General features: G+C 41.1%; 1 protein-coding gene across 2 annotated transcripts in view; it reads left to right on the top strand.

The window, feature by feature from the left end:
• The window catches only part of YPEL2 (yippee like 2), a 105,897-nt gene extending 86,590 nt beyond the window's left edge, over window positions 1-19,307 (top strand). Inside the window, exon 4 of one of the 2 annotated variants that reach the window (XM_030296870.1) lies at window positions 19,225-19,307. In XM_030296870.1, coding sequence (XP_030152730.1) covers window positions 19,225-19,248 — 24 coding nt within the window. In that variant the 3' untranslated portion in view covers window positions 19,249-19,307. Of the gene's footprint in view, window positions 1-6,140; window positions 6,783-19,224 lie in introns of those variants that run through there. The other variant, XM_030296871.1, reaches the window with a different exon arrangement.
• The last annotated feature ends 4,329 nt before the right edge of the window (window positions 19,308-23,636 follow it).

The raw sequence follows: 23,636 nt of genomic DNA, 5'->3' as shown, positions 1-23,636 counted from the left end.
TCATGCTCTCTCTCTCTCTCTGTCCCAAAAATAAATAAACATTGAAAAAAAAAATTAAAAAAAAAAAAATGAAGATTTCTAACCCCTGCTAGAGCTTGTATTACTGTGGTGAGAGTTATTCCATGGAGTAGCTAATTCTGCTACTTTGAAAAATAACCCGTTTTGATTAAAAACAAGGCAGAATCCACTGACCTGACCAAATCATAGTTGACATGTGTTAGGGAGACTTCCTACTCTTGCTGTTTTCATCCTTGTGTGAGGAGCCCAATTAGCATAACACTCCTGGCTCCTCTCCACCCCCTCATTCTTCCCTGGGAAGGAGGAGTGGTTTCATATGACTGGTGATTTTGCAAGGAGAAACTGTGTCCTTATACTCTCTTCTCGTTTCTTTTTACTGCGGGTCAGCGCTGCTCCCCCAGGGTGCAAAGGGGAGACCGTTCTGCGCCCAGCTATCACTGAGTGGCCAAGTCTGTCTAGTTCTGAGGATGAGTATTGGGAAGCTCATTTGTTTGACAATATAAGCCACGTTCTCTAATATCAGCTTTATTGGTAATAAAGGTTATTTTTGGTCCTCACCTAGCTTACAACAGTCCTCTAATTCAGTTCAAAACTCACGGAGAAGTGGGGAGACTGCTCTGTTGGGGGCTCTACACAGATCCCAGCATATTTTCTGGGAGATTTCCTGGTAGCTAGAAATAGCTTTGTGTTGAGGTGAGACCCTGACTTCTAGTTCCATGTCACTACTTTCCTGTTGAACGCCGGGTTCCTTCGTAGTCAAATGAGTAAAGGGAGTTTATAGAAGGTGTTCCTCCCAGCTGTACTTATTGAACACCTACTATATGCCAGGGGGTACAATGATCAAGATAGATAGGGTCTCTCCTGTCACATAGTTTATAATGTAACTAGGGTATATCAATGAGAAAGTTTAATGTTCCAGGTGAAATAAGACAACTTCAAACAGGCTTAAGCAATAAAGAGAATTTATTGGCTCACATGATTTGATCCAGGACTCCAACAACAGGGATCCATTTCTTGGCTCTGCTTCCTCTGGGTGGATTCATTCTCTTGTCATCACATGATGCACCCGCTCCTCTCTCCTGCCAGCATTAAGCTTTTCACTATGACTGCAGCAGAAATAAGACATACCATTTACCAGGCTGAAAAGAGTCCAAGTCCCAACATTCCCTGCAAACTCCCGAAGCCCACTCTGATTATACCATTTTAAATCACAGGCCATCCCTAAAGCTGCGACTGGGTTCCGTGTGATAGGATACACAGATGAGCTTATAGCCGGTAGAACTCATCCCTAAAAGAAAGAAAGTTGGGCCCTTCCCACAGGGCACAGAAATTTGGAGACCTATTAGGAAAAGAGAAGGGGCAGCAACTGATAATTGCCCATGATAGAAGGAAAAGACAATAAATAGTAGATAATTCTGCTCTGAAGGAACAATTCAGCCTGCAGAAAACATTCATTACTACCTGGTGAGTCAAGCACAGGTCTGGGAATCCAGAAATTTGTGTTCCAGTTCTGTGTAGGATCCCAATATACAACAGACCCATAGGAAAGTTCTGGAGGTTAGTAGACTTTGCTTCTTTCGTTAACATTATTTTTTTTAATGTTTATTTATTTTTGAGAGAGAGAGAGAGAGAGAGTGAGCATGCACATGAGTGGGGGAGGGGCAGAGAGAGAGGGAGACAGAATGTGAAACAGGCTCCATGCTCTGAGCTGTCAGCACAGAGCCTGATGTGGGGCTTGAATGCATGAACCAGGAGATCATGACCTGAGCCAAAGTTGGCTGCTTAACCGACTGAGCCACCCAGGCACCCCTAGACTTTGCTTCTTGATCAGGTGCCTCAGGAATTGCCCTTGTGTTGGGTTCTCCTGCTCTGTGTGTCCTTTTCACTTTTTGGAAAGGAGGATGACATGTGCCTGAGAGGGATGCTAAAAGGATAACTGAGGTGCTGTTCACAAAGCACCTGTCAGTAAATAAACGCAAGATATCCATTAGCATGTGTTTGTTATTCTTTTAGACTTAAGGACATTCAAGCAATGGTTTAGGGGCTAAACATTAACCACACTGGGGCAGATCAGCACTACAGAGCTATGAGCCATGACGATACACAGGTCTTCAGTGTTCTAAGTTCAAAAGATCTGTGTGAAAAAAGATATAACCCCAGTGAATTGAAATGGACAGAAATGCAGTCGGACACGCAGGATAGGGACAGCTGCTTCAGCTAAGTACCACAGCTAGTTCTCTAAAGGTATGAGAGTTTGCCTAGCAAGTCAAAAGTATCAGTGGGGCCTGAGCAATCCTTTACATCTTCATTCGGCAAACATTTAGGTACCTTCTATACAAGAAGCTACAGTAGGAACACATAAGCCATTAGGAGGTTGTCGCTTAAATCCTTTTTAGAAAAAAAGAAGGGATCTCTATTTACAAATAGGAAAATTATTATGAATCCAGATTCTTATGTGAAATATCATATATTTTATATGAACTAAAGGTCTATTACACCAGAGACAGAAGCTAAAATTAGTGTCATTTTGTGGGGTACATGGTTGGCTCAGTCAGTCAAGCATCCAACTCCTAGTTTTGGCTCAGGTCTTGATTGTGGGCTCAAGCCCCGAGTCAGGCTCTGCTCTGAGCATGGTGCCTGCTTAAGATTCTCTCTCTCTCCCTTTGCTCCTCTCCTACTTATGCTCTCTCTCTTTCTCTCTTCTCTCTTAAAAATTAGTGTCGTTTAAAAAAAAAAATTAGTGTCGTTTTGGGGTGAAATTTGGAGAAGTGGGCCATGGGTGAATCTTGCATTAAGGCATAAACAAATATATAGGATTAAATTGAAAGATTGCAATCAATTATATAGTCTTATTTTGGTCTCCCAAATAAATATGACTCAGTCCTCTGAACACTATGGCAGAGTGTTGCACCTTTATTTGCACCTCTCTCTTTTTTTTAATGTTTATTTATTTTTGAAAGAGAGAGAGAGAAACAGAGTGTGAGCAGGGGAGGGCAGAGAGGAGAGGGAGACACAGAATCCAAAGTAGGCTTCAGGCTCTGAGCTGTTGGCACAGAGCCTGACGAAGGGTTTGAAGTCAAGAACCATGAGATCATGACCTGAGCCAAAGTCTGACACTTAACTGACTGAGCCACCCAGGAGGCCCTATTTTCACCTTTCTTACTGCTCTTATTCTGACTCCTATCACAGTCAATCATTTATTCATTCAATTATTCAGTTAGTCATTCATTGAACATTTATGGTAGGTTTTTTTTTTTTATTAAATTTTTTTTTTTCAACGTTTATTTATTTTTGGGACAGAGAGAGACAGAGCATGAACGGGGGAGGGGCAGAGAGAGAGGGAGACACAGAATCGGAAACAGGCTCCAGGCTCCGAGCCGTCAGCCCAGAGCCTGACGCGGGGCTCGAACTCCCGGACCGCGAGATCGTGACCTGGCTGAAGTCGGACGCTTAACCGACTGCGCCACCCAGGCGCCCCGTATGGTAGGTTTTTTAAAAAATATTATTTATTTTGAGAGAGAGTGTGTGAGTGGGGGAGGGACAGAGAGAGAGAAAGAGAGAGAGAATCCCAAGCAGGCTCCATGCCCTCAGTGCAGAGCCTGACACAGGGCTCAACCCCACCAACTATGTGATCATGACCTGAGCCAAAATCAAGAGTTGGACGCTTAACCTACTGAGCCACCCAGGCGTCCCCATGGTAAGCTTGAAATGCACTAAGTACTGTATCAAAGACCAAGATACAAAACAGTGTGAGACATGGCCACTATATTCTAGGAGCTCAGTTCCTAGAGGAACTAGAGGGGAGGAGGTATAAAAAATAATTATAACATGAGAAGTGCTATAATAGAAGCATGTACCAAGTGCTTTGAGGTGAAGTCTTCACAAAGGAGATGATATTTGAGTTGATCTAAAGATAACAGGAGTTTCCTGGGCTGAAACTGTAGAGCATCTGGAAAGTCCCTACAGGAGGAGCCAACATTGTGTACTGAGGAAACTGTAAGGAGTTTGGAGGGATCTTGAAGTATGTAGGGAGAGCGTCAGAAGAGAAATGGGGTAAAAGGTAGGTCACATAGAGCTTTGTTGCTCTCGATGTGGGCTTTGGACTTTATTTTACAGATAAAAGGGATTTGTTGAAGGACTAAGTAATGGAAGGGCAATATTAGGTTTGGGTTTTAGAAAGATGCTCTAGCAGTAGTCTGCAGGAAGGGTTATCCTGGGGAGGGATTGGAGACAAAGAAACAAGCAGAAAGGTTATTTCAATAACCTAGATGAGAAGTGATAAGGTCTTGATAGTTGAAAAAGAGGGAACAGAATGGGTTCAAGGAAGACTAAAAAAAAAAAAAGAATGGGTTCAAGGAAGACTTGAGAGATTGAACAGGAAGACTTGAGAATTGATTGATGGGAGATGATGTGGGAAAGGAAGCAGTTAAGAATGACTTAGAAATCAATAGTCTGAGTAGATGAGGAAATGAGGGTTCCATTAACCAGAGTAGTGAGTAAAGAACTGGTTTGGGAGGAGGGATGATGACATTGTACATGTAAGATGTGTGCATGACATTCAGGTGTGAGAGCCCTGATGGCTGGTAGAAACATCTGTCTAGAGCTGACAGGAGAGATGGAGGCTAGAGGTTGACCAGGGGATAGGTAGGTGCTGAGGCCATGAAATAAAATAGCACAGACCACTAAAGGGCAAAGATTTTGGGGGCATTAGGAGTTTGATAATCCCCACAGGCCCTGGCATTGTACCTTGCACAAAGCAGGCAGGATCTATGTAAAAATCTACAGATACATTATAAATATACCAATTTGGAGGTTGCCAGTAACAGCTAGATGTCCTGAGACCTCCAATTTGGAGGCTCTGCAATTCTAAAGACTTATTTTAGGGCCACACTGGCAATAAGAAGAATGCAACTAGCATACTAATATTCAAAGAGATTCTAGCCTTCCACTAAATTCCATTTTAAAAATTACTGTTATCATCTTGTGTATTTCTTTGCATTTGGTCTTCCAGAGAAGATGCTATAAAATGAGGAAGCTGGGGTAATACAGCTTATCAGAATAAGGGAGTTCAGTTGCAGTTGCTGGAACATCGAAATTGGTGTCAATGTGTTTGACCTTTAGAAAAGTCATACTGAGGGCAGCTTCATGGTGTTTTAGGAACTAAGCAATGTCTTCCTCAAACGTCACACAATGTTACAGTTCTTTTGCACTTGCTCATTCTTTCAACAAACATTGAATTGTTTGAGTTTGTTCTAGACATTGTTCTATGGACGAAAGACATCCTTCCACCTCTCAAAGAGCTCACAGTCCAATACAATTAAAATATATTGTGAAGTACGGGACACCTGGGTGGCTCAGTCAGTTAAGTGTCTGACTTCGGCTGAGGTCATGATCTTGCAGTTTGTGGGTTTGAGCCCCGTGTTGGGCTCTGTGCTGACAGCTCAGAGCCTGGAGCCTGCTTCAGATTCTGTGTGTCGCTTTCCATCTGCTCCTCCCCTGCTCATGCTGTGTCTGTCTCTCTCAAAAATATATTTAAAAAATTTAAAAGTATATATATATGTGTGTGTGTGTGTGTGTGTGTGTGTGTGTTATATATATATATGTATATAGTGAAGTATTGTGATAGAGGTAAGCACTGAGTGCAGCTGAAGACAGAGAGGGGAGGAAATGAGGGTGGCAAACATGGTTAGAGAAGTCTTTCCAGAAGAGACAATGCCTCAGCCAGGTGATACAAGGAGGGGGATGAGGTTCCAGATCAGGAAGAGAATAACTGTAAAGGCAAGGAAAAATAGACTTCCTAATGGCTGAACATGGAGGGGAATGGCAGGAGATGATCTGGGAGAGGTGGACAGGGACCTCACCAGGCCCTGATAAGCCCTTCTGTGGAGTCTGAATTTTTAGCCTGAAAACAATGGACAGACACTGAAGGATTCTTATAAAGGACTTCAGAAGTCTTTTGCTTTTGGTTTTTGTCTTATTTCCCACTCTCCCTCTGTCTCTCTCTGTTTTGACTGCTTCTCTTCTTCCTTCCTTCCTTCATCCTTCCTGCAAGCATGATTTTGGAAATTGCAGGTGATCTCGCCTATACTTAAAGATTTATTTATGTTTTGTCCATGCTTGAGCTGAAGAAAAAGAAGGAGTTGTAGTTCTCTAAGACCTGAATTTTGATGGCAGTAAGAAGAAAAGTAAGAGGATCCCAGAAGTAATTAATAACACCCAGAAACTCTTCTTTTATTCAAACTTGGACATGCCAATGTTCAGTTTTAAGGAGGGGGCTATTATCTCCAAGGTGTGGCCAGGAATCTTAACTGAAGAGAGATCTACACTCTTGCTACTTAAAATGGGTCCCTGGACCAGCAGAATCAGCAGCACCTGGAGCTGTTTAGACAAATGGAATTTTAAACTTCAGCCCAAGCCTACTAAATCAGAATCTGCATTTTAACAAGATGCCTCCGTGATTCCCATTCACATTCAAGTTTGAAAACCCTGATTTACAAAACTGAAAAACTGCTTAGCTGGTAAATCTTATGTCACCCATGTTGCAATCTGTGTTGTTTTAATTGGCTGTTTGATATGTAATAAGTTTGTCAACCTCTATGATTATAAATTTATGTCCAAAAGTAAACTCAATCAGGGGTTAAAACTATTTGTACTCCATTGAACATTTCCAAGAAATCTCCTTGGAACCAATGATGTTGAGATTCCTTTAAATAAAGGGCTTGCCATATAGAGACTCTTAAAAAACTGAGAACAACCTGAGGGTTGATGGGTGTGGGAGGGAGGGGAGGGTGGGTGATGGGGTATTGAAGAGGGCATCTTTTGGGATGAGCACTGGGGTGTTTGTATGGAAACTAATTGACAATAAATTCATATATTGAAAAAAAATGCAGGCTATAAATGAAAAAAATAAATAAATAAAGGGCTTGCTCTCTAACTGATGGATGAAAAATTCATAGTTCCCCCCTATTGTGACAAAATATGCATAACGAAATTTACCATCTTAACCATTTTTAAGTTTACAGTTCAGTAGCAATAAGTACGTTCCATTGTTGTGCAACCATCACCACCACCCATCTCCAGAGCTTTCTCATCTCTTAAACTGAGACTCCGTGTCCACCTATAACTCCCATTGCCCCTCACCTGAGACCCTGGAAACCACCATTCTACTTTCTGTTTCTACGAACATAACTACGCTAGTGCTTCATGTAAATGCAATCATATAAGATTCGTCCTTTTGCGACTGGTTTATTTCACTTAATATAATGTCTTCAGCATCCATCCATATTGTGGCTCATATCAAGGTTTCCTTCCTTTAAAAAGGCTGAATGACATCTCATTGTATGTATCTATCCACATTTTTGTTTTTGTTTTTTTTTTTACCATTCATCTATCCATGAACACTTGGGTTACTTCTGTTTTAGGCTATTGCACATAATGCCTGCCGTGAACATGGGTGTAGAAAGATTCATTTCCATAATCAGCATTCACATCAGGCATGCAGCTCCCCTCTCCCAGCATCTCCACATTGTTTCCTAGAGGTGTGCCACAATAAACATAAAATTCACAGTTAATGGATGTTCTCAATGAATTTTCTTTAACATATCAGGTCTCTAGTTGACTCCTCATTAAGGAAAGGGAATTTGCTCTTGTTTGGAATGAAATGTCTGTTCCGTTTAGTGTCTCTGTCTGGGAGCAGTGGCCCTCCTGAATATAAACTCAGAGCCAGAGCCAAGACATTAATTTGTGAAGCTCAAGTATTGATTTGGTGACGCCATTCTCTTCCCCTGATGCTATTCCTATCAACTCAAATTATCTCTGTGAATACAGGAAACTTTTTTTTTTTCCTGGGGTGTCCTGGGCAGCTGGTGACAAGCTGCTTTGCTGGTAAGCGGTGACAGAGCTGCTCCTGGGCAATTGAGGGCCCTTCCTACTAGAGTGGTGCTGGTCAAAGGAATTTGCAGCCCTGAAGCCAAAGGTGACACCCACTTGGACAGATTCAGCGCTCCATCCTCATGTCAGTGACCCACAACGGTGCTCAGAGAAGGGGAAGAGTCCCTGAGCTTATGGTGGAATTAAAGAATTGTATAAAAGGGTGTTATTTCCTCAAATTGATCATATTTCCATGTCTGGAGTCTCCAGTTTACCTGTGCTGGCTTCAGAAAGGCCTGACAGGCTCTCCTAATGTGCGTTCCTCAGGCATCCAGTGGGGGCGCTCTTACACTCTCCATTTCAAAACCCACTGTTTCATCCTGGGTCAACTCTGGGTTATCAAAATACGGGTATGAAGAGGAGAGGGTTACTATCACACCAGCTCATTTGGAAAATAAACACTGAAACTCTGGATTTCATTTCCTGTGCAATCACTTTTGCTTTGCAACTAACCTAGACATAAAGACAGGAACACCACAAGTTTCCAGTTTTTCATGTTAATTCCTGGCCCTCCAGGATGATTAACTTTATCTAGAAACTGAAAACACATTTGGGCTAATCTTTATGAGATCTGATTAAGAAGCTTTACAGGGAAGATTTGCACCACATTAGAAAGGCTCAAGCAATTTATGAGAGTGCACATGTAAGGAATTTCCTTTTACTGGATTATAAAAGAAGAGCTAGAAATCACAGCAACTGTACAAGAAAGGAAAGGGGTAAGGACCTGCCTGTTTGAATCCAAAGGAAAAAAGTTTGCATGTTGGTGAATGCTTTGAAGAATTCCCACAAGAACCACTGACTAAACCAAAAGACCTAACATGTGTTGAGGTCATATGCATGTGCGGCCACAGCAGAAAGGCAATATGTAATAAGGACCCCATGAAAGTCTGGGGACATGCATAAGATAATAAAACATATGTAGGCCACTGTCCTGCCTAGAATTTCATTTGCCTCCTCCCAGGTTTTATCCTGACCTCTCCACTGAAATGCCTTCCCCTGTCCTTTCCCTCTCCATTAATACATGCTTATCAGAATCTCACCACCTGACACCTCACAGGACAACCTCTTACCCATAATAGTTCTTTTGTACCCTTTCAAAATGTGGGTGTTCTATATGTTCTAGGGCAACCCTACATGGTGTTAATGACACATTTCTTACTGGCATTCTCAAGACATTTTTCACATATGTGGTTTGTGCTCTTAAGCTAGTCTCTAAGTTCTTTGAGGTTGGGACCATTTAAGGGTGTATTTCTCTAGGGTGTTCTAAAGCAGTGCTTCTCAAGCTTTACTGTGCATGGGCATTGATAGGGGACCTTGATAAAATGGGAAATGCTGATTCAGCAGGAATGGGTTGGGCCTGAGATTCTGTATTTTTTTTCTTTTTCTTTGTTAATGTTTATTTATTTTGAGGGGAGACAAAGCACGAGTGGCAGAGGGGCAGAAAGAGAGGGAGACACAGAATCTGAAGCAGGCTCCAGCCTCTGAGCTGTCGGCACAGAACTCCATGTGGGGCATTGAACTCACGAACTGTGAGATCAATGACCTGAGCCAAAGTTGGATGCTCAACCAACTGGGCCACCCAGGCACACATGAAATTCTGTATTTCTAACCAGCTCCCAGGTATTGCTGCTGGTCAGAAGACCACAACTTGAGTAGCAAGGCCCTACAACACTCAGAATTGTGCAACATAAGCAAGTAAGACTATATTGGTGGTGGTAGTTTCCAACAAAATTCTTCTTCTGAGATCTGACCCCTTCAAGCAAATGCTATCTCACAGTAAGGCCTCTTCCCCCTTTGGTCATGAGACAGTCCTCTAAGCTAATCGAAGCCTGAGGACATGATTTTATTATAAAGCAGTTGTTTGAATCTGTGTTTAAATTCTAGGAGTATGAGTGGGTTTTACTAATGTAATTTAAGAGGATTGGTGAATTATTTGGATGTGCATGGCCTAGCCCTGATATGTTAGGCCACCCTTGTTAAGAGCCACATTGATACTAGCTGGTCCCATAAAGGTGAGCACACACTAGCCTGTATAGAGTGTTGAGAGCCATAACTCCCCTTCTGGATAAGGGGCCCTCACTTTTCTCTCAGATGGGTTAAGTCAGTTGAGACACAACCAAAGCTTACTTTTGTTTACCTGTCTAGTGAAGTCTCTGTTTCTTATAAAAAGCCCTGCTCTGTCAGAGGCAAAGGACCCCATCTTAGTTTCACCTTTAAAACTAGAAAAATTAGTCTTTAACTATATGAAGCAGACTTTTAACCAGAAGGGACAGACCAGGGGTCTAGCGAAACTGCAAGAATGTTTGACTAGTCTCATGGCCTGGAACCAACAGGAGGACAGTCAAGCCTCTGTCTATAAAATCAAGGTGTCAGACTTGAAGATTCTTAACATATCAGGGTAAGGCACAGAGGAGACAAAAAATCCACACTTGGCTACCTGACAGCACAATGTGACTGGGAGCCTCTTAGTAGGCTCTTATCCTCTTGCTGGTTTCAGCCCAAATGCTTGCCCTGATATGGTACTAAGTTATCCTTTCCTAGACAATTTGGTGCCTCACATCCACCAGCCTGATACAGAAAGACTTGAAAAGATATGCCCTGTGCTGCCACCTAATGGTTCCAGTTCCATCAAGGTGATTCTTCAGCACCATTTGGATATACAGAATCTCTCCGCCCTTTGTAAAAAAATATAATCCACCAGCAATGAGAACCTAACAGGAGAGATAAAAACAGGATACTTCCAGGTGCCACCTCATCAAGAGAATCAGGGACTATGGACTGTAAGGGTTTTTTTAAACTTTGTAATTTCCTCCTTTGTTATTTCCTGCCTGTTTCCCTGTAATGATTAACAGTAAAACTCTAAAAACAAAAAAGGCCACGGTGTTTGTGTTCAAGGGCAGCAAGGAAGCAGGGAACTGGGGAGACAGCACTCCAGGGGTTGAGGTAAACAACTCCAGGGGATGGAGTGGGTGGAAGGACCTGAATAGCTGGAAGGGAAGCAGGTTGAGTCCTCAGGCTTGTTTGAAAAAGGAAAGAGGGGGTGGAATCAAGTTGTGTTCTAGTTGGAATGAAGGCAACGGTCTTTTTTTTTTTTTTTTTTTTTTACATTTTATTTATTTTTGAGAGAGAGAGACAGAGACAGAGCACAAGCAGGGGAGAGGCAGAGAGAGAGGGAGACACAGAATCCAAAGCAGGCTCCAGGCTCTGAGCTGTGAGCACAGAGCCCAACCTGGGATTCAAACTCACAAACCGTTAGATCATGACCTGGACCAAAGTCGGACGCTTAACTTACTGAGCCACCCAGGTGCCACGAAGGTAACGGTCTTAATAGCATTGTCAATATTTCCTGTTTTGTCTTCAGATGTACCAGTCTATTTTCAATCCAAGAGATGAAGCAAATGTATAGCTGTCAACTTGTGTGATAGTTGAGGGGCCTTTGTAGCTAATGATACTCCTAGAGTAATGATCCTAAGTACAATTGTCTACAGAAGGCCAGGCAGATAAGGTACCTGGCTGGGGTCAGCCGTAAGACTATAGCGAGTGGTTGGAACTGTGGTGAACTGGAGAGCATTTACCCCATCTGGGGAGGCAACAGCTACTCGGCCCCAGGTGGTTATGGCCCTATCCATTTGTGTACCCCCCATTGTCTGCCTGATCTTTCAAATCTTCAAGAGAAGCTGGAAATTTCGATTATTGTGTGAAGTCTCCTTATTTTTAAATGTTGGCAGCTAATGCTACTTAAAAACAAACAACAGTAACATCATGTGGGCCAAATAAAACATGTCAGTGAGACATATTTAGCCCAAAGACCAACTCTTTGAGAACTTGGACCTAGAGCAGTTTGCATTCTGGAATCTCAAAGTATTAATATGTTCTTTGTGAGGCATATGGTCTGTCAACAGAAGCAAGCTACCATGAAACAAGCAAATATTAGATAAATTGGGGATGTATAAAATGCTTTGTGTTTAGATTTGTTGGTTTCTTGATTTATCATATCCAACTAAAAAGCCTTGAATATATTCATTCAATAAAGGAAGAAGCATTTATTGAGCACCTAATATATGCTAAGTCATGATAAATAAAACTTTTTCTGTAAAGGGCCAGGTAGCAAATATTTTAGGCTTAAGGGCCAAACAGTCTCTATCACAACTACTCAGCACTGCCAGTTGTAGTTACAAAGCAGCTTTAGACAATACATAAACACATGGGTATGTCTGTGTTCCAATAAAACTTTATTTAAAACAGACAGTCCAGAATTGGCCCATGGGCTATAGTATGCCTATCTCTGATCTAGAAAATCTATGCAAATTTGAAGCCTAATGCAACAGTTTTTTTTTTTTTCAACTTTTTTTTTATTATTATTATTTTTTTTTTATTTTTGGGACAGAGAGAGACAGAGCATGAACGGGGTGGGGCAGAGAGAGGGAGACACAGAATCGGAAACAGGCTCCAGGCTCCGAGCCATCAGCCCAGAACCTGACGCGGGGCTCGAACTCACGGACGGCGAGATCGTGACCTGGCTGAAGTCGGACGCTTAACCGACTGCGCCACCCAGGCGCCCCATTGCAACAGTTTTTTTAAGGAAATCTAGATTTTATGCTTTGCCTATTCAGACAAGAAATTAGGGTGATAGCGCTAGGATTTTTAAGTTGCATTTGTAGGTAGGTTACCCCAAATAGATCTCTATTATCATTTAGTATAATACAAGCTATCATTTGTCCTATAAACATATACAAGTTGCTGTAAACATTGCAAATAATGCTGGTTCAACCAAGCTCAGTTAGTTTGGCAAGACTGTCTGAATACGAATGTAATTTAGGGTAATTTTTCAGAAAGGGAACTGTTTACATGACAGAACATTGAATAGTTGACTGAGCTGGTTAACTCAAAGGAGTGATTCAATTCCTGTTTTGATTGGGTTTGAAACTGATATGAAGAAGCAACATAAAGCTGAGCACACCTGTTTGTCCCCTGAGTGCTGGGACTGCTACTTGAAACTTTCAAAATGATGTTATAAAGAGAACAAATGAAGTCGTATATTGCCTTTATCTTTATATTCTCAAAGAAATAATAGTACATAGAAGATGCTCAAAAATTTTTTTGCTTTGAAACTTCTTTGACCTCGGCCACAGCAACTTCTTACTAAACATATTTCCAGAGGCACAGGAAACAAAAGCAAAAGTGAACTATTGGGACCTCATCACGATAAAAATCTTCTGCACGGCAAAGGAAACAATCAGCAAGAATAAAAGGCAACTGACAGAACGGGAGAAGATATTTGCAAACAACATATCAGATACAGGGTGAGTATCCAAATCTATAAAGAACTTATCAAACTCTACACCCAAAAAACCAAATAGTCTAGTGAAGAAATGGGCAAAAGACATGAATGGACACTTTTCAAGAAGACATCCAGATGGCTAACAGACACATGAAAAAGTGCTCCACCTCACTCATCATCAGGGAAATACAAATCAAAATCACAATGAGATACTACCTCACACCTGTCAGAATGGCTAAAATGAACAACTCAGACAACAACAGATGTTGGAGGATGCAGAGAAAGAGGATCTCTTCTGCATTCCTGGTGGGAATGCAAACTAGTGCAGCCACTCTGGAAAACAGTGTGGAGGTTCCTCAAAAAATTAAAAATAGACCTACCCTACGACCCAGCAATTTCACTACTAGGTATTTATCCAAAGGATACAGGTGTGCTGTTTCAAAAGCGCAGTGTTTATAGCAGCGCTATCGACAATAGCCAAAGTATGGAAAGAGTCCAAATGTCCATGGACAGATGAATGGATAAAGAAGATTTGGTATAGGGGCGCCTGGGTGGCGCAGTCGGTTAAGCATCCGACTTCAGCCAGGTCACGATCTCGCGGTCCGTGAGTTCGAGCCCCGCGTCGGGCTCTGGGCTGATGGCTCAGAGCCTGGAGCCTGTTTCCGATTCTGTGTCTCCCTCTCTCTCTGCCCCCCCCCCGTTCATGCTCTGTCTCTCTCTGTCCCAAAAATAAATAAAAACATTGAAAAAAAAAATTAAAAAAAAAAAAAAAGAAGATTTGGTATATACCTATACATATGTGTGTGTATATATATACACACACACCAATATATATATACCATATATATATATACCCTATATATAATATACACACCATATAATACACCATATATATCATATATACACCATAATACCATATATACCAAATATATATACCATATATCAATATACATACAACATACAATGGAGTATTACCTGGCAATCAAAAAGAATGAAATCTTGCCATTTGCAACAATGTGGATGGAACTAGAGTGCATTATGCTAAGCGAAATTAGTCAGGGAAAGACAAATATCATGACTTAACTCATGTGAAATTTAAGATACAAAACAGATGAACATAAGGGAAGGGAAGCAAAAATAATATAAAAAACAGGGAGGGGAACAAAACATAAGGGACTCTTAAATATAGAGAACAAACTGAGAGTTGCTGGAGGGGTTATGGGTGGGGCCATGGGCTAAACAGGCAAGGGGCATTAAGGAAGACACTTGTTGGGTTGAGCACTGGGTGTTATATAAAGGGGATGAATCACTGGATTCTACTCCTGAACTCATTATTGCACTATATGCTAACTAACTTGGATGTAAATTTAAAAAAAATAAAAAATGTTTTGTTTTATGAATGGAAGGCAACAGAATTTGGCCATGTTAACATCTTTAGATGTCACTTTTGTGAAATAAAACTAAAGATGCCTAGCTATTTACATGCTTGTAGATACTGTGTACTAAGTACCAAAATCTATTTGTAGCTTCCTTCTCTGCTTTCTTCTACTGTAGACTCCCTTGCAGGGAAGGGGACCATGTGTTCCAATTCTGGCCAAGAAATAAACGCAAGTATCTGGTTGGGGCTTCTGAGAACGTTCTTTCACTCAGTTTGGCCTCCTATCCCTTCCCTCTTCTTCCTGACCAAGGACACAAATGCAACAACCTAGAGGTTCAGTAGTCATCTTTTAACATGGGACAAAAGTGACAGACTAAGAATGGTGGAATAGAAAGAAGGAGGAAAGCTTGATGATATCATTGAGCAGCTTCATTAGCCCTGAACTGACCACCTTGGCTTTTTTATCATATGAGGAGAAATATAGTCCTCATGGGGTAAAGCCATTGTCTGTCTTTCTATAACTTGAATTCCGACTCAATTCTATCTATCTGGGTGCTACTTAGAGTTTCCTTCTATTTTTATACTCCATCAACATTGCTCAGGAAATGAAATTTCCAGCACCCAAAGCAGTTGTATTAATTTTCCAGCTCTTCATGTGCCACTTTGAAAAGTTGGTTTGAAGATATTTAAAATCTTGTTACAAGCTTAAAAATATATATAAAGATAAAAATTCATTGGTATTCTTAGGAAGAAGTCCTATTACAATACATCAAGTTTAAAGAAAACATTCTACAACATAGCTTCTAAGAATATCAAAGGTATTGTCAACAGATTCTTTCTATACTTGTTTTAGGTAGCAAACACTTTGTGCCACAAACTATCCAGAAAGCATTTAATAATATATGAATGGTCTTTTTTTTTTGCATTTCGTGGCCCCCAAATATATTTTGTGACACATACATTAGCTAATATTATAAAGCTTGGGTTTTAGGAGCACTCAGTTGCCAAATTTGGGGCAATTTGGGCTTCAAAAAAATTAATGATGGTAGGGGTGCCTGGGTGACTCAGTCAGTCAAGCATCCAACTCTTTTTTTTTTAATGTTTTTATTTATTTTGAGAGAGAGAGCAAGAGCAGGAAGAGGCAGAGAGAGAGGGAGAGAGAGAGAGAGAGAGAGAGAGAATCCCAAGCAAGCTCCATGCTGTCAGTGCAGAGCCTGATGCAGGGCGTGAACCCATGAACTGTGAGATCATGACCTGGGCCGAAACCAAAAGTTAGATGCTTAACGACTGAACCACCTGGGTGCCCCAAGCGTCCAACTCTTGATCTCGGCTCAGGTCATGATCTCATTGTTCAGTTAGAGTCCTGTGTTGGGCTCTGCACTGACAGCACAGAGCCTGCTTGGGATTCTCTCTCTTTCCCTCTCTCTCTGCCCCTCCCCACTCACACTCTCCCTCAAAATAAATAAATAAATAAATAAATAAGTAAAGTTAAAAAAATTAATGATGGTAGTGGATTATAACACACTAAATGAAATGTAAAAAACCTGTGTTCACAGTGATTCAAAAGCATGTCAGCTTGTACATGTAGATGAATATTAGAGTTTGCAGCTGCCAGTATAATAATTGTGTCAGGGTACCATCATTAACAGATGCTAAAGCTATTGAGTGAAAGGATATTGAGGAACAAGATAATCATGTGGCTTCAAAGTAGCATCTGAGAGATCAGTTAATAATTCCAAAAGGAAAATGTATCTTTACATTGCACAATCTGTAGACATCATCTTACCAAGCAGTCAAACTTTGGCATCACCAATAGACAATGTGCAGCTTCTGATCTCATGCAGGAAGAGGTACACAACACCCCTTATGCAGAATTCTTGTCTGAATCTAAACATAAGAAAATAGGAAAATCCAGTCGTTCGGAAAAGACTTGTAAGACAACTAGCTTAGTTTCTTAAAAAAGTTCAATGTCACAAAAACCACCAAAAGGCAGAGATTTTTCTAGACTAACAAGGAGTAAGCGGATACAACCAAATGCACTGTATAAGTCTTCTGCATCAGAGGAGAAAAAAATCCTGCTTATAAAAGACATTTTAAAAACCATTAGAGAAATTTGATATAGACATAATTAAATTGTATCATTTGATCTAATGTTAATTTGCTGAGGTGTGATAGTATTGGTATTGTGGGTTATTTAGTAGAATTTCTTTTTCAGGAAGATCCATATTTTAGGCATTTAGGGTTATATAACGTCATCCTACTTTTTTTTTTTAAAGATTTCATTTTAAGTAATCTCTACACCCAACGTGGTGTTGAACTTACAACCCTGAGATCAAGAATTGTGTGCTCTACTGAGTATGTATAGTGTGGTGTGTGTGTGTGTTGTGGGGTAGATGCAATTGTGGCAAAATGTTAATAATGAGTAAATCTATGTAAGGATTTAGGATGTTTATTAGCTATTCTTTCAACTTCTTTGGGGGTTTTAAGACTTAGCAAAAAGAGAGAGAGAGAGAAAAAAGTCTTGGACTTTCATACTATACCTAGGAATTTTAAGAGTATTATCATGACCAATTGTCATAGTCACCTTCTGGTAGATTTAAAATAGGCTTGCTAGACATCCTAATGCAGGTCTAGTGTCAGATAAGGATTATTCGGTAAAATACAAGCCAGACACTATTTTAGGCAACCGGGATACGTAAATGAACAAAACAGCAATCTCCTGTTCCCGTGAATCTTATATTCAGGAGGGGAGTGGTGGAGACAGAAACAATATAATAAGTAAGTAATAATAATAGTAATACAGTAAATTGTGTAGTGCTATGGAAAAAATCGTGGAGGATGGGTGGGGGGGAAGTTGGGAATATTAAATGGAAAATTTAGATAAATAAATGAAAGGAGCACAAAAATTGACTTAAGGGATATTGAGATAATGTCCAATTTCCTACTATTCTAGGATAACGCTGGCTTGGTTCACCTGAAGAGTCCTGCAGGTTTCTTTCTCACACAAAAGCCACTCAATTGTACTGCGGCAGACTAGGCTGAGTCCTGCCTGGGGTGATCACCTGGTTGACTAGACTAAGTATTTCCCAAGAATGGGACATTCGCTGCTAAAATTGAGATGGTCCTGGTAAACTGGTATGGTTGTTCACCGCCTGATATTGCTACTTTCACTTGTGTGGGCTTGAGCAAATCATTTAGCTTCCCAGAGTCTTGGTTTCCTCGTCTGTAATAGAGATTATACATGTGCTACAAAATGGGTGAACCTTGAAATATTATGCTAAGTGAAAGAAGCCAGACACCGACACAATATATTATATAACGATTCCGTTTTATATGAAATTTCCAGGATAGCAAATCCATAGAGACAGAAGGCAGATTAGTGGCTGCCAGGACCTGCAGGGAGGGGGAAATAGGGAATGACTGCTAAGGGGTAAGAGATTTCTTTTTGGGGTGATGAGAATGTTCTAGCTTAGATAGTAGCGACTGTATAGCTCTGTAATACACAAAAAACCACTGAGTTGCACATTTAAGAGCGTATATTTATGGTATATGAATTACATCTCAATAAAGCTGTTATTAAAAAAAAAACAAACAGGAACACAGAGGTTACCATATAACCAACAATTCCATTCCTAGGAATAGGCAGATCTATAGTGACAGAAACAAAATTACTGGTTACCTAGGGTTGGGAGGAGTGAAGGAAACTGGGAAGTGACTGTTAATGAGAATAGAGTTTCTTTTTTGGAGGGATGAAAATGTTCTAAATTGATTGTGGTAATGGTTACACATCTCTATCAATATACTAAAAACATTGAATTGTATACTTTAAATGGGTGGATTGAATTGTGTGGTATGTGACCGATACCACATAAAGCCATTAAACAGGCAATACAGTAAAAATAGTTTAGGTTAAAAAAAAAGGAGATTATAATACCTGGTGAGGTCTAAATGATTCTTTGCTCTCATAACACTCATACCCCTCCCCAACTCACACTTTTTATCACACCAAATCATCATTGGTGTGCCTTTTTCTTGACCACTGAGCTGAGAACCCCTTTGATAACAGAAACTTTCTAATTCACTGGGGGCCAGTTTCCTGGACATGTAACCTATGCAGTCACACAAGACCCACATTTGGTTCAATGCTCTGCTGTCACTGTCTTGAAATTCTTAATTTCTGAACAAGGTGCAGCACCCCTCATTTCCATTTGGCACCGGACCCTGCAAATTTTGTAGCTGTCTGAATCCGCCTTTGTACCCCCCAACACTTAGCATAGTACTGATGCTCAGTGGTGTTCGATAAAGGTTGATTCTTTTCCTGGTCCCAGAACCCTGGGACGTCACTGAGAACAGCACATTGACCTTCATACAGATTTATCCAAAGGCTCCTATGTGCCAGGAACTGTGTCAGCACCCGGGGACCCGGGGGGTGGGGGGGTGGGGAGCCAAAGGCAGGCAGCAGGGAACTGCTCAGAAGGAAGCTGTTCACCGCAGGTAGATGTGTCCACCTCACCACTTATCTCGAAGGGCAGTGACAGCATTTCACATCATTCTACTTTTAGTTGTAGAAAAACACATCACCTTGGGACCTGATTTTGCGAGTTCTGCTTTGTTACAGGTAATAGAAGACTCTGATGAATGAGGATGGGACTTCATTCTTTTCCACAGTGTGAATAAAAGTCAACTCTGCCTTTTTTGATATGCTTGTGGTCTATCACATTGACATCTATTTTTAAAGAGATCTGTCAGCACCTTTTAATTCAAGTCAGTTTCTATCTACAAAACACATTGTTAGGCACTGCTGCTGATAGGAAGATGGTAGCTGGATCTTTTTCAGCTTGTCACACGAGGTCTTTGGATGATTATGGTGAGCTACAACATCATGGGGGGTCAGTGGAAAACAGCAGTCAAAACTCTGAAATTCCTGACAGACTTGGCTGATGCTTGCTAGATGTTCTTTATTATGGTGAATTCCAGGGGCAATTCCCTAATCTCTCTAAACTTCGGTTTTTTAATCGGTTAATACAACCCTGGTGTCAAAGGGCTATTGTAAAGATTAAATGAGATAGTGCACACATAAATTTTGGCACAGTGTCTGGCACTTAGTAAGAAAGCTACAATAAAAACAAAGCCTCAAACATCCTGTGAAACTGTTGTTTTGCATCTTAATGGCTAAATAGTACTGTTCCTGGCAAACAGCCACACATCATAAAATAGCTCTGCCTGCAGCTGCTGTTCCTCCAGCGAGAGGTGAAGGCAAACAACTCTAACCAGTATCCACCTAATTCTTTAAAGTCAGTGAGGTCCTCTTCCTCCCTCTCAGCCTTGGTGGTGACCCCATACCTGGCTCCCACGCTCCTGAGCACAGTGTCTATTTTGGGGAAGGGTTATCAAGGGGGCCAGAATGTCTGCAGCTGCTGGTGGGGGCACTAAGAGGACAGAGTTTGACCTGTCCTGGCATCTTGAGCTTCTTGAGCCATCCTCTCCCAGCGCAGTTTGCTTACTAAGCACCTAAAAACCTCTCCCATCATTGGCCAGTCATCAGCAGTGGCTGCCCACCAGGGAGAAGGGCATGACCTCAGCAAGGTAGCCTTCTTCAGTTGAGGAAGGGCAATTCTTGGAAAGATGTTTATCTGAGAGCTGTCAACCAACTCTCCTAGCAGGTGGAGGAATGAGTGCTTCTGGTCCTGAAGCAGGGGAATCTAGGTAGGCAGCATGCCACAGAGTTCTGTTCTAAATACCATCCATTCTAGGACTTCTGGAATGAGGGACTGGTGGGGGAGGATAGAGGAATCATGAGATATGCCACCAAAATCTCGTTTGATTATCTAGGAAAATTCACTGAAAACTGAATATACTACAGTTATGTGTGTTTAACTAAACTTAGAGTTGATCCAAGCAAAAAATTTCTAAACACATCTACGAAAAGTACAAAGAAGTCTTTACCATAAGATATCCCCCATATTTAAGATTGTGTTTGTTTTCTTTTAAAATCTTTATTGTTGTTTAGAATAATGTTCACATAAGCTAAAACAGCAACAAAAAAGATTTGGATTCTGGAAATTGACAGGACCAAGTTTGGTCCCAGATCCATGGCGTATACTCTGAGCGATGTCTATTTAGTGACCTGTTAATCAAAATAATATTACACTACCATTCTGGATTAATGAGATAGTGTACCTGAGGTACCCAGCACATTCCAATTTCTTTCTTCTTTCTTTTTCTTTCCTTTTCTTCTTTTCTTTCTTCTTCTTTTCTTTTTCTTTCTTCTTTCTTTTTCTTCTTTCTTTCTTTTTTCTTTCTTTCGGTTTATTTACTTAGTTTTGAGAGAGAGAGAGAGAGGAGAGAAGGCAGGGAGACAGGGAGAAAAAGAATCCCAAGCAGGATTCCTGCTGTCAGCACAGAGCTGACATAAGGTTCGAACCCACAAACCATGAGATCATGACTTGAGCCGAAATCAAGGTCCGATGCCTAACTGACTGAACCACCAGGTGCACTGTCCAATTCTTAGTAAATATTTCTTCTTCTTTTCCTCCTCTTCTCATTTCATTATTTATTCTTTTTTTTTTTCCACGTTTATTTATTTTTGGGGACACAGAGAGACAGAAGCATGAACGGGGGATGGACAGAGAGAGAGGGAGACACAGAATCGGAACCAGGCTCAGGCTCTGAGCCATCAGCCGAGACTGACGCGGGGCTCGAACTCACGGACGCGCGAGATCGTGACCTGGCTGAAGTCGGACGCTTAACCGACTGCGCCACCCAGGCGCCCCATCATTATTTATTCTTCATTTCACTGGGCACAGGAAAATACTAGGTTCTTACTCTCCAACTACTATTCCAAATAATCCACATGGATAGTCTATTTTCCAGCACTTAGATGTTGTTTTTGCTTAGTATTTAATGAAATTCTCAATCCTATGATAGGGAAAGATAAGATAGGCAGAGAGGGAATGGTTAGGACCTGAGGTCCCTGGGTGGGGAAAACACACATTTTGCAACAATGCTGGGAGTGTTGGCCACAGCAAACTTCCTCGAGCGTAAGGCTCCTCTAAGAACGTAACAGACACCACCTGTGCCCCTCAGGTTCCCCTTAGGAATTTGACAATCAAAATACCTAACTAAAGTAAGTAAACCATAAAACTTATGTTTATGAGGGACAGTATGACCGTATTCTAACTCCTCACACAATGGAGTCGAGCCAATCAGGAGTGGACAACCCAACACTTAGAGTTATCAAGCCAATAAGGATAGAACCTGAGAAGGAATGGGGGGGAAGGAGAGGCCAACCAAAACCCTATAAAATGAAGACCCTTGCCTATAGTTGGGAGCATTCACTTTCAAATGCCCCCTTTCTGCAAAGAGAGCTTTCATACTATTCTTACTTTCTAATCTTATATTCTAATAAACTTTTGCCTGCTGCTCATTTTATTCTGTGTCCACCTCTTCATTCTTCAAAGCTGTGAGACAACAAATCTCAGGTATTGCGGTAAAAAAAATCATGCAACAATCCTGTATCCATTTTATGATGTTCCCACCTCTGGTACTAATTTGACAATAAAGTGAGCCTCTTTGTTACAAATCTTAATGTCATTTAAAAAATATGTTCAGGGGTGCCTGGGTGGCTGAGTCGGTTAAGCGTCTGGCTCTTGATTTTGGTTCAGGTAATGATCTCATAGTTCATGTGATCAAGCTTCATCTCCAGCTCTGCACTGACAGTGGGGAGGAGCCTGCTTGGGATTCTCTCTCTTCCTCTTCTCTGCCCTTCCCCTACTCACACTCTCTTTGCTCTTAAAATAAAAATAAATAAATAAATATGTTTACTCAAATCTTCTCTATAACTGAGCCAATTCTGTGGGGTGTTGTATCTCTTAATATGAGTAAACAATGGGAAGATTTAAACCACTTGGCTCACTCACCAGCAAAACTGTTTTCAAAGATCATCCCTGTTTCATTTCCCCAGTAAGTATAAACTATGTCAACTGAGAAGATCATAGCCCTCTTTGGGAATGTCCTTGAGGTCCTATATATGGCCAGGACTAACCAACTCTAAAGCCAACACTCACTGTTTGAGAGGTACACTGTACAATATAAATGAATTAAAAACAGATCTTATCTAAAAGAAGTTGAAAATTTTATAAGGGAGATAAGACATGTATATAAAGAAATTAATACAACATAGAAAGCAGTAAATGTCCGTTATGTACTGAATGTTTGTGTTGCCCCAAAACTCTTTGTTGAAATCCTAACCCCCATTGTGATGATAGTAGGAGGTGGGTCTTTGAGAGGTGATTCAGTCATGAGGGTGGAGCTCTTATGAATGGTATTAGTGCTTAATAAAAGGGACCCTAAAGACCTCTCCCACTCCTTCTGCCATTTGAGGACACAGCGAGAAGGTGGCCATCTATGAACCAGCAAGTGGCCTCACCAGACCCTGAATCTGTTGCATCTTGATCTTGAACTTCCAGCCTCCAGAATCATGAGAATTAAAATTTGTTGTTTAAGTCACTCAGTCTATTGTGTTTTTACCAGCCTGAATGGGACTAAGAGAGTGTCATGAGAAAAAATACAGAAACACACCACACACACACACACACACACAGGGCTGGAAGAGTAGACATGATCACTTCGCTCTGAGATCTATTGCTTTTACGATGGTGTCAGTAGATCTTCCAGTAGGCACTAGAGATAGAGAAGCCAGCCTTCCAGAGACTGTCAGCTGCAGCTGCAGGCAGAGACCTGAACCTCCATCACAAACTGGAATTTGAATGACATTGTCAAGGGAAAACAGAAAGAGGGCCAAGGACACGATCTTTGCATATATTTAATCTGTCTGCTATGCCTTTTCCTAAGTGCTTTCTGACAGATGTTTTGTTTCTACCCAGGAAACTCACATTTTGAACTTTAGGTTCCTAAAATACATTAAATCACACTGTTGGAGGGGCAGGAGGGGATGCACATAATGATTACTTGTGCAAGTTCACGTCTCATCTGAGGAAATTATCTTTTCAAAATGATCAGGTGCTCCTG

This window comes from Lynx canadensis, chromosome E1 (assembly GCF_007474595.2).
Source record: "Lynx canadensis isolate LIC74 chromosome E1, mLynCan4.pri.v2, whole genome shotgun sequence".
Taxonomy (NCBI): Eukaryota; Metazoa; Chordata; class Mammalia; order Carnivora; family Felidae; genus Lynx; species Lynx canadensis.
This window is presented reverse-complemented; position numbering and strand designations above follow the sequence as displayed.